At 36.7% G+C, this 12,335-nt stretch overlaps 2 protein-coding genes across 5 annotated transcripts in view; one reads left to right on the top strand and one right to left on the bottom strand.

Annotated features, from left to right (window-relative positions):
* Nucleotides 1–1,396: 1,396 nt before the first annotated feature.
* tac1 (tachykinin precursor 1) lies at nucleotides 1,397–6,972 on the top strand. Of its 2 annotated transcripts, XM_063900073.1 has the most exons (5): nucleotides 1,397–1,731; nucleotides 4,154–4,256; nucleotides 4,335–4,358; nucleotides 6,026–6,082; nucleotides 6,535–6,972. In XM_063900073.1, the coding sequence occupies exons 1-5, from the start codon at nucleotides 1,615–1,617 to the stop codon at nucleotides 6,579–6,581; spliced, it is 348 nt and encodes a 115-aa protein (XP_063756143.1). In that variant the 5' UTR covers nucleotides 1,397–1,614; the 3' UTR covers nucleotides 6,582–6,972. The 2 variants fall into 2 exon arrangements, with proteins under 2 accessions (XP_063756143.1, XP_063756144.1); XM_063900074.1 differs by lacking the exon at nucleotides 4,335–4,358.
* The window catches only part of asns (asparagine synthetase), a 13,276-nt gene continuing 7,680 nt past the window's right edge, over nucleotides 6,740–12,335 (bottom strand). For 2 of the 3 annotated variants that reach the window (XM_063900069.1, XM_063900071.1), the window contains exons 9-12: nucleotides 12,037–12,137; nucleotides 10,921–11,002; nucleotides 10,683–10,838; nucleotides 6,741–10,020 (exon numbers count right to left, since the gene is read on the bottom strand). In XM_063900069.1, the coding sequence (XP_063756139.1) occupies nucleotides 9,811–10,020; nucleotides 10,683–10,838; nucleotides 10,921–11,002; nucleotides 12,037–12,137 (549 nt within the window). In that variant the 3' untranslated portion in view covers nucleotides 6,741–9,810. Of the gene's footprint in view, nucleotides 10,021–10,682; nucleotides 10,839–10,920; nucleotides 11,003–12,036; nucleotides 12,138–12,335 lie in introns of all 3 variants that reach the window. The other variant, XM_063900072.1, reaches the window with a different exon arrangement.

Genomic DNA, 12,335 nt, shown 5'->3' with positions numbered 1-12,335 from the left:
TAGTTCCTTTATAGCCCAACATTAGCCTCCTTTAGCTTAACGGTGGTGACGTGAAGTCATGTGACCGTGCTGTAGTTCCTTTATAGCCCAACATTAGCCTCCTTTAGCTTAGCGGTGGTGACGTGAGTCATGTGACCGGTGCTGTAGTTCCTTTATAGCCCAACATTAGCCTCCTTTAGCTTAGCGGTGGTGACGTGAAGTCATGTGACCGTGCTGTAGTTCCTTTATAGCCCAACATTAGCCTCCTTTAGCTTAGCGGTGGTGACGTGGAGTCATGTGACCGTGCTGTAGTTCCTTTATAGCCCAACATTAGCCTCCTTTAGCTTAGCGGTGGAGACGTGGAGTCATGTGACCGTGCTGTAGTTCCTTTATAGCCCAACATTAGCCTCCTTTAGCTTAGCGGTGGTGACGTGAAGTCATGTGACCGTGCTGTAGTTCCTTTATAGCCCAACATTAGCCTCCTTTAGCTTAGCGGTGGAGACGTGAAGTCATGTGACCGTGCTGTAGTTCCTTCATAGCCTACGTTAGCTTCTTACTTCAGAAATCCTGGTGTTAATATGTGAAGATTATCCTGAACTAAACGTGTACATTTCATAAAATCGGGATTATTTTCTGCAATATTCCAAAATCACACGGAGAAATATCATTGGACCAGGGAGATGCTGCCTTCAGGGTCCAACACAGAAATATGTCATCCCCGCACCGCTCTTTATATCTTCCATAAGGCCTGTTCATCATGAGGAGTTTTATGATTTAATTTATTATCAGGGAGATTAAATGACACGGGGAGTCACAGTGAATCTGAATATTAACGATAATAAAAGGAGGAGAGCGTGCATTATGTACAGATCGTGATGAATGGGTTTTTACTAATTATTCACTCTCTTCTTGTGCCTTTCATTTTAATAGTATTTGATTAATATGTAATGACTCATTAGATTTGACTGTAGACTGCTTAATTGCACCTTGTCATATTTTAGTGACAAAAAAAAGCGTTTTTAGTTTGAACTCTTTGGGTTCAAAGGATGCATTTTATAGAACTCAAACCCCAAGCAGTGTGAGGTAAATGAGTCTGTTCTCCTGCAGATTATTTATCTCCAAATAAGTGTCATGTTGTGGAGGCAGGATACATTTAATGCACAGTCATTCATTAAATGACTCAAACAATCTGGAGTAGTCTCTTAAAGTTGCATCGTTTTCAGCATTGAAGGCATTTTTTTTGCTACAAAATAAAAGAACATTTATTATGGAGATTTTATTTTTCCTGCAGTGACGCACATCGTCTACAGTTCGTGATGAATGTAACTGTAACTGAAGCATGTAATCACACTACAGTTGTGACGTCAGGCGGCTATAAAGGAGCGCGTGCATGGCTCTCTGGACAGGAGCACTCACAAGACTGCAGAAGAAGAAGAAGAACCTGCTGCAGAGGTTTGGAGACTCCGGCACCGCGTCTTTACGCACAGCGCACTATGGACTACTGTTGAGCTCCGAAGGGAAGAAGAAGCAGCTCGTGCCTCACCGCACTGCATTTTTGTTAAGAACTTGAGTATTTTTAATATAAAAGTGAGTCTAACTTATATTTATTGATAAGAAGAAGCCGTTTTTGTCACCATGAAGTTTCTGCTTTTACCGGTTTTTATGGCTTTTCTCGCCGTCGCCCAAGTTTTCTGCGAGGAAAACGAGCCGAAAGGAGAAGCTGACTACTGGACGAGCAGCAACCAGATCCAGGTACTCTGCAAATCTTCAATCCCAATGAAACCCTCTTCTTTTTTTTTACGTATTTACTTTCTATTCTGGTGCAAAATAGGTGACTACTATTACTTTCTCTGACCTTTTCCTGAGAGAAAGCTGTAAAAACGTGTGTGTGAGTTTAACATGAATTGGCTTCTGATGCAAACTGAAGTCCAGATGAATTATAACATACAGCAGCTTCCTTTCTGCACAGCTATGTGGAGTTCTGCATGAGCAATACTGATCATTAAAATCTAGAACAAAGTATTAGATGATTTTCTTTTATGGGTTTTAAGATGGATTTCTCCTCATTCTTTGCTCTCTTTATGTGCCATCATTTTAATAGAATATGATGAATAAGTAATACCTAATTATATTTAACTGTAGACTGCTATCATGCACTGTGTCACGCTTTGCTGCACGGAAATTAAAGAGCTTTGTGACCAAAAAAAAATCAGTTTTAGTTTGAACTCTCTGAGATGCTTTTTAATAAAAAAACAAATCTTGTGTCCTCCTGCAGATTAATTGGTTTCCAAATCTCTAAAATAAAAGTCATTATAAAGAAAGGCTAAAATAAATCAAAAAATCTAAATTAGAAATACTTTATAAATAAATACAATAATACATCTACTACAAAATAAAACAACGTAAAATATAGAATAAAATAAATAAGAAATATTGTAAAAAATATAAATAGCTCATACAAATTGGATTTTTGGGTCCTATAGTATAACACAAATTGTAGAAATGCTGCTGTTGCATAATAGTTTGCGTTGATTTAAATAATAAAATGAAATTACTAATAATTGCACTACAAAATAAAACTATATAAATTATGGAAAAAAACATAAGAAATATTATAAAAAACATAAATAGAAAAATATGCATCCTACACCTTATAAGTACTATTTTAAAATGTTTACAGCTGCATCATTTTAGTTTTGAAGTAAAATAAAAATATTAATAATTGTGATACAAAATAAAACAACAGTAAATATGGAAAAAAACGAATAAGAAATACTGTCAAAAATATAAATAGCTGATATAAATGGGAAAACACGCACCCTACACTGAACGTGGGGTAGATAATATGAATGGATCTATATTATTGTACAGAAGGTGATCGCACCAGGTGAGTCTTGAATAGGATCAGATGTTAGGACTCCACTGAAGACGATGCGTTCAGCAGGAAATCCAATAACGCTTTAAGTGCAGGCAGCAGAGAAGACGCCTCTGAAGGCTCTGACTTTGGGAGCTGGAAACGAGCCAAGCTGCAACGCCCATAAATCATCTCAATTTACTGAGCAGCATCGGTGGCCCCGGGCCCCGGCTAATGCAACCACTGTCCTGATGGAGAGGCTTAATGAAAGTTTAAAATTCATATGGATTTTTACTCTGAAGGGTGAGGGGGGGTGGTGGTGGTGGTGGGGGGGGGGGGGGGGGGTAAATGTAATCACCTTATACAAGAGACAGGAAATGCTGCATGAAGAGGCATTCAGGGATCTGTTTTTCTTGCATTTTCTACTTACATTTCAATATTTGCAGTTATTTGATCATTCGTTGAAGGGGTGTGGGAGGAGGATGGGGATGTAAAAGGGTGAACGTGTGATGATAGATAGGGAAACTGCATAAAGCTGCATTCAGGGTTTTTCTTTGCATATTCTTTGAATTTTCCTTCGTTTTTTTACTTATTTTTCCAGATTTTTTCATAATTAGTTTTTTATTTAAATTGTATTTCCTATTTCTGAGGGTCTGTGGGAGGGGGCAAACGTTAAACCTTATAAGAGATAACATGCTGCAGGATGATTCAGGGACAGTTATTTCTTCTCTTTTTGTAATTTATTTCACATTTTTTACTGAAGTTTCTTGTTTTCTTTTCAATATTTGGTGTGATGTTATACTTTTTGAGGCCGTGTGTGGGAGGATGGAGGGGGTGCACATGTTAACACCTTATATAAGAGACAGGAAATGTTGCATTCAGGAGCAGTAATTGTATTTCTGTATTTTCTTTTTTAGTGAATTTAGATTTTTGCAGTACTTTTAAAAGCACATATGTGTTTCAGTGTGTGGGAGGACGTTAGGGTGTGAGTGGGTGTAGACTCTATTATATAACACACAGAACACGTAGCATAAAGATGCATTTAGCGACAGTTACCAATTATGAGTCATTTAATTTGAATTTCTTTAGGATTTTCTTAGTTTTTTACATATTTATTGTTATATATTGTGCACATTTTTAATCAACTTCTTATGTAAACATAGTCATTTCTCACTCTCACCATGAAACATACATTTATGATTTGCATTTATTGCTTAATTTGGGCCCGAAATGTCTTCATTAATTGGCTTTAACATGCCATTCAGTGCATGGATCCGCACCCTAATATTTCTGCTCCTTCATCGGTATTCCCCTCTGCAGGACGGATGGCTCGCCAGAGATCCGTTCAGAGAGATCCTGCTGAGGATGACGAGGAAGCCACGGCCGCACCAGTTCATCGGGCTGATGGGAAAACGCTCCATGGGTACGAGAAGCTCTGAGAACTCTTAAAGGTTCATCAAACTACATTTCTGTTTAACTTTATCTCTCTTTTCCCTCGCAGCAAATGCACAGATCACCCGAAAAAGTAAGTCTGAATACCACATGCATCTTTAACAGCATTTTAGAAACACTGAGGGCCCTTCTGATCTGCAAAACTGCAATCTCTGAAATGATGTTTGTCCATACTTCATGCAAAGGTTCAGCTGCTAATTGATGTTTTCTGTACGTTTTATTCAATGTGTTTCTCAATCCTTTAGTGTTTTGTTGGCCTTAAAGTGATCAGATCTTACCTAGAGCCACAAATAATGAATATTCTCTCGATTTATCGTCCATAAAATGTCCCAAAATTGTGCAAAATACCCTTCTCAACTCCTGAAGGTCCAACAGGATGAGTTTAAATGCCATAGATATTACATTGCATGTGATATCAGACAGAAACAAGTAGGGATTCTCCATATTTGAGAGGCTGTAAACTTCTGAAACTATAATCATCGTCTTGTTGTTGCAGCTCTATTTGAAACACATGAAGTGTAAAACCAACTGCTGGAGGACGCAGGTTGCTTCTTGCAGCTTTTAGTAAACTGCTCATGTCTCCTCTGCTGAATGTTCTCTAGATGCTGCATGTGTTGAAGAGCTGCTGCAGATGTTTCTGCATGAGGTTTGATTTGAGTTTCTATACCTGCATCCTCTCTGAAGCTGCAGCGTTTTTGCACCTGTTGGCCTCCGTAGGTTTCCAAAGCGACTTACAATTAGAGTAATCAACAGCGCCCCACCGTCACGAGAAAGTGTTTCAGATGTTTAAACAGCACATTGTGAAGCAGAAAGTCTTTTATGTCTCCCCCGATATTTACAAATGCATCTGTATCTGTGTGAGTGGTTCAGGAACAGTGCAGCACAGTTAATTAATTAACGAGCACAGATGATTGGTTTTTGCTTTTGAGCGCCGGCCGACACACAGGAAGAGATAAAGAGGAGAAAGAAAGAGAAGAGGAGGAAGGGATTTCCTGTGTCTCTGCTCTCTTTGTTTGTGTTTGTAGATCAGTCTCCCACACAGAGCAGCATAAACACAAATATAAATATGTAATTTATTCCTCAGTCACTCATCGTTAGGGAGGAGTGCTGCGTTCAATGCCCGCGGGACATCTGAGGGTTCAATTGGATTGTTTCCGCCTGAGGGATTATAACGGGGAGGATGTTTTTCTCCACACACACCCACACCCACACCCACACCCACACCCCACACCCCACACCCACACACTTTATTGTGTATATTTACCGCTCATCAGTCTAATGCAAATATTGATGCTTGTGGTGTAAGAGATTCCCTCGGGGCTCACTGTAGTTTAATATTACCCACAATCCAATTCACCCCCACCCCCCACTCACTGATCATATTACAGTCCATTACTGTGATTGACAGCGGCTCCATCAGCTGTCAATCACATTTAGAGCTTGGACTGCTTCTGCACGCGCAGTGTGTTTCACAGTACTGAGAAATGTGTTGAAAAGATTCAAAAAGGTCTGAAACCAGAGACTCTGCTCTGATTGGTCAACCGCTTAGAGATGTCCTGCCCCTTAGCCTATCATGTACAAAGTGTAGGAGTGCGAGTGTTCCATAGTGATGTCACTAAGTTCTGGAAGTAAATGAAGGAGACCAGGACCTCAATGTTTTTATTGAGGTTCCATAGCTGTTCAATTATAAGTCACGATGGTTCAATGATCCTTTTTTAATTCAGATATATTTCTTTTAAGGGCATAAAGTCAACTCTTTTGTTGGCCTGATGGGGAAAAGAAGCGAAGAGGAGCCGGGTAAGTCAAACGCTCAATATGTATTTATAAAAAGCAACAGAGAGGTGCAGGAATGAGTCCTAAAGCCTGGAATAAGACTGGAGGTCAATGGATTTCTGGTTGTTGGCCTGAAATAAGGTCTGAGGGTTAACACAAGCTGAGGGGATTTTATTTTATGACATAAGATATAAAAGTAAATACATGTGGAGAGCCAGAGTGTGAGTAAATATCAAATCCTTTAAAACATTCTGAAAGTATTTTCTCTTTATTTCATGTTTTAAAGGTGGTGACAGTACACCCTAACCTACCTATTAAACCGTGTCCTTCTTTTCTCAATTTGACTATTTTTATAAAAGTATATATTTAAATTCGGTGTAAATACGCGTCTGTTTTTGATGTTGTGTATTTCTTTTTTAAACAGTGATATTTTCTACCTTCTCTAATGTTGCTGAACTTCTTTTGTCTCACTGCAGATTCCTATGACTGGAACACAATACAGACGTACGATAAGCGCCGCTAACCTCATCGAACCCCCCAAACCAGACGCTGCTTTTGTTTCTTCTCCAAACTGTGTGTAGCTGTTAGCCGAATAAAAAAGATTCTGTTTCCACATCGTAGTGACGTAGCAGTGCTGTACCTGTGCCGGTTTCTTTAAATGAGGAGGGGGTTATCGATGTTAGCATTCCCCGCCATCCTGTTGTTGTGGAGCATCAAAGCTAAAGGCTAAATGGCTGAAGACTGCACTGCCAAAGTCACTGTAATAGTGCCTCATCTCTGTTTTCACTGATTGTTCTTAAACACACCACAAGGGGGACGTTTGGGCTTTTTAAAGGGGACTTCCACCTGGACACATGGTGAGATATATGACCTGTGTGTGACAAATATTAAAATTATTTTCTTTACTGGTTCAACTCCAGCCTGCAGCGCGTGATTCCTTGTGAGAAAATGACCCGTTTTGAAAGCGGGTGTAACAGCGCCCTCTGGGGGCACACCGTGTAAGCACATCTGCGGCAAAACGTGGATTTATTTTAGCAGAAATTAGAATAAAACACCGAGAAAAAGAAACATTACTTATATTTTTGCAGGTTTTACTTTGTCCTCTTCCTGTAGATCACTTTATATTTCAACTCTTTAATTATGAACATGTTTAGATTACACTTCTTTGTTATTCAGTTCTCTGGAACTTCAGTTTAATGCGTTTCCGCAAACAGCCTCAATAAGTGGTAGAAAAATGGTAATGGGACAAAATGACTGCACTTAAATAATTAATAATAATGAATGAAATCGAATAAAACAACCTTTTTTGAAGCTCGCCAGATCTTCCTCATTATTTCAGGCTTTTATGGTAATTGAATTGCATTATATCTCCAGTCCACTTCCTGTAGATTACTGGTTCAACTCCAGCCTGCAGCTTGTTGTTGAAAGATCTACCTGCTTTAAAAGGTGGGGTTACAGCACCCTCTGGTAGCTCAACCAGTAAGCACTTCTGTGACAAAAGGTCGATTTATATTAGCAGAGATTAAAATAAAACAGACATTATAAGTAGAATTACATACATGTCAGGTTTTACTTTGTCCACTTCTTCTAGATGACCTGTTCAACTAACTGGTTAACAGCGCCCCTCTGGTGGCACAGCATTTCAACACATCTGTGGAAAAAACGGAATGTATTTGAGCAGAAATGAGAATAAAACCGCAAAAATAAGTACAAAACAAAGTCAGTCATATAATGACAATGTGACACAATTACAGGACAAAGAAAATCTATTTTTCCATCTTACTTTTATGCTTCAGTCGGAATTGAATTCATTGTATTTCCAGGTTTTACTCAAACAAATCGATTACATTTAAAATGAAACATAATGTATTATTACGTTCTCTGTAAATTAAATTAAACGCATTGGAACATTTGTTTCAACTAAAAATGTTTCTGTTTAATTTAATGCTTACATAGTTATTTCATTTGCATTTAATTTCGAGATTGAAATGTGTCCACTTCCTGTAGGTTACTGGTTCAACTCCAGCCTGCAGCGCGTGATGCTTGTTAACAATAACCTGCTTTAAAATGTGGCGTAACAGCGCCCCCTGGGGGACAGCAGAAGCACCCTCCTTCTACACACCTGTGGCAAAAAGGTGGATTTATTTTAGCAGCAGTTAGAATAAAACAGCAACAAGAAGTAGAAAGAAAGTCAGATACTGAATGATGATGTTAAAAACAAAATACAGCCTTTTAATAAACTCCAAGTTAACGATGGTTCTTTGTCATCATATTTTAATGCTCTAATAATAATTAATTGCTTTAATTTTCAGACAGAATACATTTTAAATGTTGTTATGAAATGTAAACTTAAAGACACACACACACACACACACACACACACACACACACACACACACACACACACACACACACACACACACACACACACACACACACACACACACACACACACACACACACACACACACACACACACACACACACACAGTATTGGTTCTTGAAAGGCGCTTTATAAATCCAAGTTATTGTAATTATTATAATTTGTTGCTCCTCTTTGGCCCCTCAGGGCTTCCGTAGAACCAAAGCCAGTGTCAATGACAACATCCACATATGAACACTTCTACCCATGAAAAGCTACAAAAAGGTCCTTCACTCACACAAACAGCGTATATGCAATAAGCTAGAGCAGCAGCCTTTTGGTGTTAGCAGCTCCTAATGAATCCATTTGATTATAAAACCTAAATCCCAAATAAAAACATACATTTTTATCTAATGTAGACAGGAGGAATCATCAGATTGGCTCAAGTTTGGATTTAAAAGACCTCGTTTCTACATCTTTTTTAGCTTTCTATATCTTCAACTATGATCTGCAGATGGAGAATATACAGACATTACTCACAAGACGGACACACATTCTGCGAGCTGACTTACAACCAAGGAGAAATGTACCAAGTATTTAGGAATAACAGGACCCGACTGAACAGCAGCAGCTCTGATAACTCCTTCTAAATTCATTTCATTTGATCTGAGTCTAAGTAAAGCTAAGTGTTGGATATATTTTTCAGTAGTAAAACATGTCTTTTCTTAGTCGTTCGAGCGTCATATTAGAGCCTCTATTATTATTTTTGTGTGTTTGATGTGTTTGGTTCCTTTTGTTCTCCGTGTGTACTTAAACATGCTATTTAATTATTGTGTGAATTTGGTTTGAAAACACCATATAAATAAAGTGTATTGTTATTATTTGTATTAATTTGAGGAGTTGTCCATGCTTTTATTTTGAAGGTGACACGAGGTGCTTTGGTGGTTATTGGTATACGTTTTATTATTCCAAGTAAAGAGATGACTTAAATCCAGTGTACCTTGTATATTTTGACTGTTAAAGCCCCAGGTAATAAGCTAAATGTCTTTCTGGACTCTATCCTGCTTTAAATTGAGTTTTATGTGAATCTTTTTGGAAAAATTGAGTCTTTGCCATGCTTTTATTGTGAAGGCAGATCCAGGCACCAGGTGATTTGGTAGTGATATAGCAGGTAAATATTAAGATTACCTTCCTGCAGGTAAAGAGGGGACGTCAATTCCGTGTGCCTTGTATGTTTGATCGTTGAAATTAAACTAAATTCTCGCCTGTCTTTTATTTTCGGATTATTTTTAGGACAAAGGGCAGCTCTGACCCTCCAGTGTGATGTGTTTTTTTGTGGTTCTGTTTGTAGTGGTTATGACACGCTGATTCTGACCCCACTGTAAACGTTTCACGGCTCCTTGTCGGGGGTGTAGATGGCGAGGGTCCGAGCGGAGGGGTCGGTGGCGTCGGTCCAGCGGGGCATCCAGTAGTGAGAGAGCCACTGAGCCCGGCCCGGGAACCGCTGCTCAAACACCTGCCGGTAGTAAAAGGCCTCTTTGGAGCGGGGGGGCATGTGAGGAAACGTCCGGGGAGCTTTCTCCATCTGGTCGTCGTTCACCTGAGAGGAGGAGGAGGAAAACAACAACAACAAACAAACAAACATGAAGAAAACAGGCCTTTTCTTCACCTTACAATAATTAAAAATAAGAAATAAGAATAAAATAAATAAAATCAGTCATTTAAAAAAAACAATGATAATAAAAAATGTTTTACTAATAATTCTAAAAATTCTAAAATTGTATTGTAATAACAAAAATAGAAATAGTGAAAATAATTAATAATACATGTATTTTTATTATTATAATTCTGATTACAAACCTTTAATGATTATTGGAAAAATAAAAGCTTTTCCTCAATAATTATAATAATAGTACAATTTTAAAAATATATTATTAGAATAATAAATATAATTAGAAATAAAAATTATGAAGAAATATATACAAATAATAAAACTAAAACAATAATAATAATAAAATATAATTAGTAATAAAAAATTCACCAACAACTTGTTATGATAATCACAATAATAGTAATATTGTGTTCGTAAATACAAAAAGCCAATAATGATAATATAAATAATACAAATTAAAATATCGTTAATAATCATTTTAAATGCCATGAATTGCAATATCTTCTGATTTGGTTATTGTCAAATTAAACAGTAATTAGTGTATGAGATATTCAGCAGCTCAAATGTAAATGTGTGTGATGTTTCCGTACCATGGACTCCAGGTGCTCCTGCAGGTGGATGTACCAGGACTTCTTCACGGACATCATGCCGTCACTGAAGGCCTCCTTACGCCTCCACAGGATCTCATCCGGGATCAGGTTCAGGTCTCTGAACGAGTCCCTCAGGAGGTGCTTCTCCACCCCGTGCTGCACAGGAGGAATCTTAATGTTAAAGCCCCCTGGTGTTTGTGAAGTATAAACTGGTTTGTGATTAGACTACATTACTGACCTTGGGGACCCTCATGTCGTCGGGCAGAGAGAGGTAGTACGCTGTGAACCTGTGATCCAGGAAAGGCACTCTGAGCTCCAGACTGAGGAGGAAAGGTCAGTTTAGACCAGTTCAATAAAAAGGTCAAAAGCTGCAAAATGAACCGACTATTGGGAGCTAATTTCCCGTACAGATAAGTCAGAGGACGAATTTATCGTGGTTGAATTAAAGATGATCTAAAAACCTTTCAGACTCAAACGGCTGAAAGCTGCTGCTCAATATTAATTAGAACAATTACTAACGTCGGTCCATTAAATTAAAGTAGACAAACAGCGCTGCAGAGACGGAGCAATTAAACAAATAATAATTAGCAGCACTAAAGAAGTCCTTATATTTAATTCAATTAGACGTTCATTTGATTCTGTGTAAAATCAATGAATCATTAAGTTTTTTAATAAGATCAAAAATACCAAATAATTGCTTGTTTCAGATTTATAATAAAAAGAATAATAGTAAAAAGATAAATGATTATTATTATTATTATTATTATTATTATTATTATCATTATTATTATTATTATTATTATTATTATCATTATTATTATTATTATTGTTATTATTATTATTATTATTATTATTATTATTATTATTATTATCATTATTATTATTATTATTATTATTATTATTATCATTATTATCATTATTATTATTATTATTATTATTATTATTATTATTTTCATTATTATTATTATTATTATTATTATTATTATTATCATTATTATTGTTATTATTATTATTATTATTATTATTATTATTATTGTTATTATTATTGTTATTATTATTATTATTATTATTATTATTATTATTATTGTTATTATTATTATTATTATTATTATTATTGTTATTATTATTGTTATTATTATTATTATTATTATTATTATTGTTATTATTATTGTTATTATTATTGTTATTATTGTTATTATTGTTATTATTATTGTTATTATTATTATTATTGTTATTATTATTGTTATTATTAAGACATGTAAAAAATAATATTAAAAACATAATGAATAAAATATGGTTTGAAACTCATCGGATTGTTACCTGTGTTGTGTTAAAAGCAGTAGAAGTGTGTTACCCGTGTGCAGCGGTGGTCCGGTCGGCTCTCAGGACGTCGAACAGGTAAAGCTCCTTCATCAGACGGACGCTGTCCTCTGCAGCCACTCGGGGAGACGGAGCCTGCCGGAGAAACACCACCCAATAAAAACATTTTTACATTTAAGAATCATATTGGCACAAACAGTACATTGTGTTTTGCCAAAATAACGGACTCATGCATCTCTCAATAACTACGCAGGAGTATTTATTTGAATAGTATAGTACATGTTCTGCATGCAAACCGTTCCCCTGCAAATGACAGACTATAAGATAGTTGCA

Source organism: Eleginops maclovinus, chromosome 13, assembly GCF_036324505.1.
Source record: "Eleginops maclovinus isolate JMC-PN-2008 ecotype Puerto Natales chromosome 13, JC_Emac_rtc_rv5, whole genome shotgun sequence".
In the NCBI taxonomy this organism is placed as follows: Eukaryota; Metazoa; Chordata; class Actinopteri; order Perciformes; family Eleginopidae; genus Eleginops; species Eleginops maclovinus.
The sequence above is the reverse complement of the archived record's forward strand: the minus strand, read 5'-3'. Positions and strand labels throughout refer to the sequence as shown.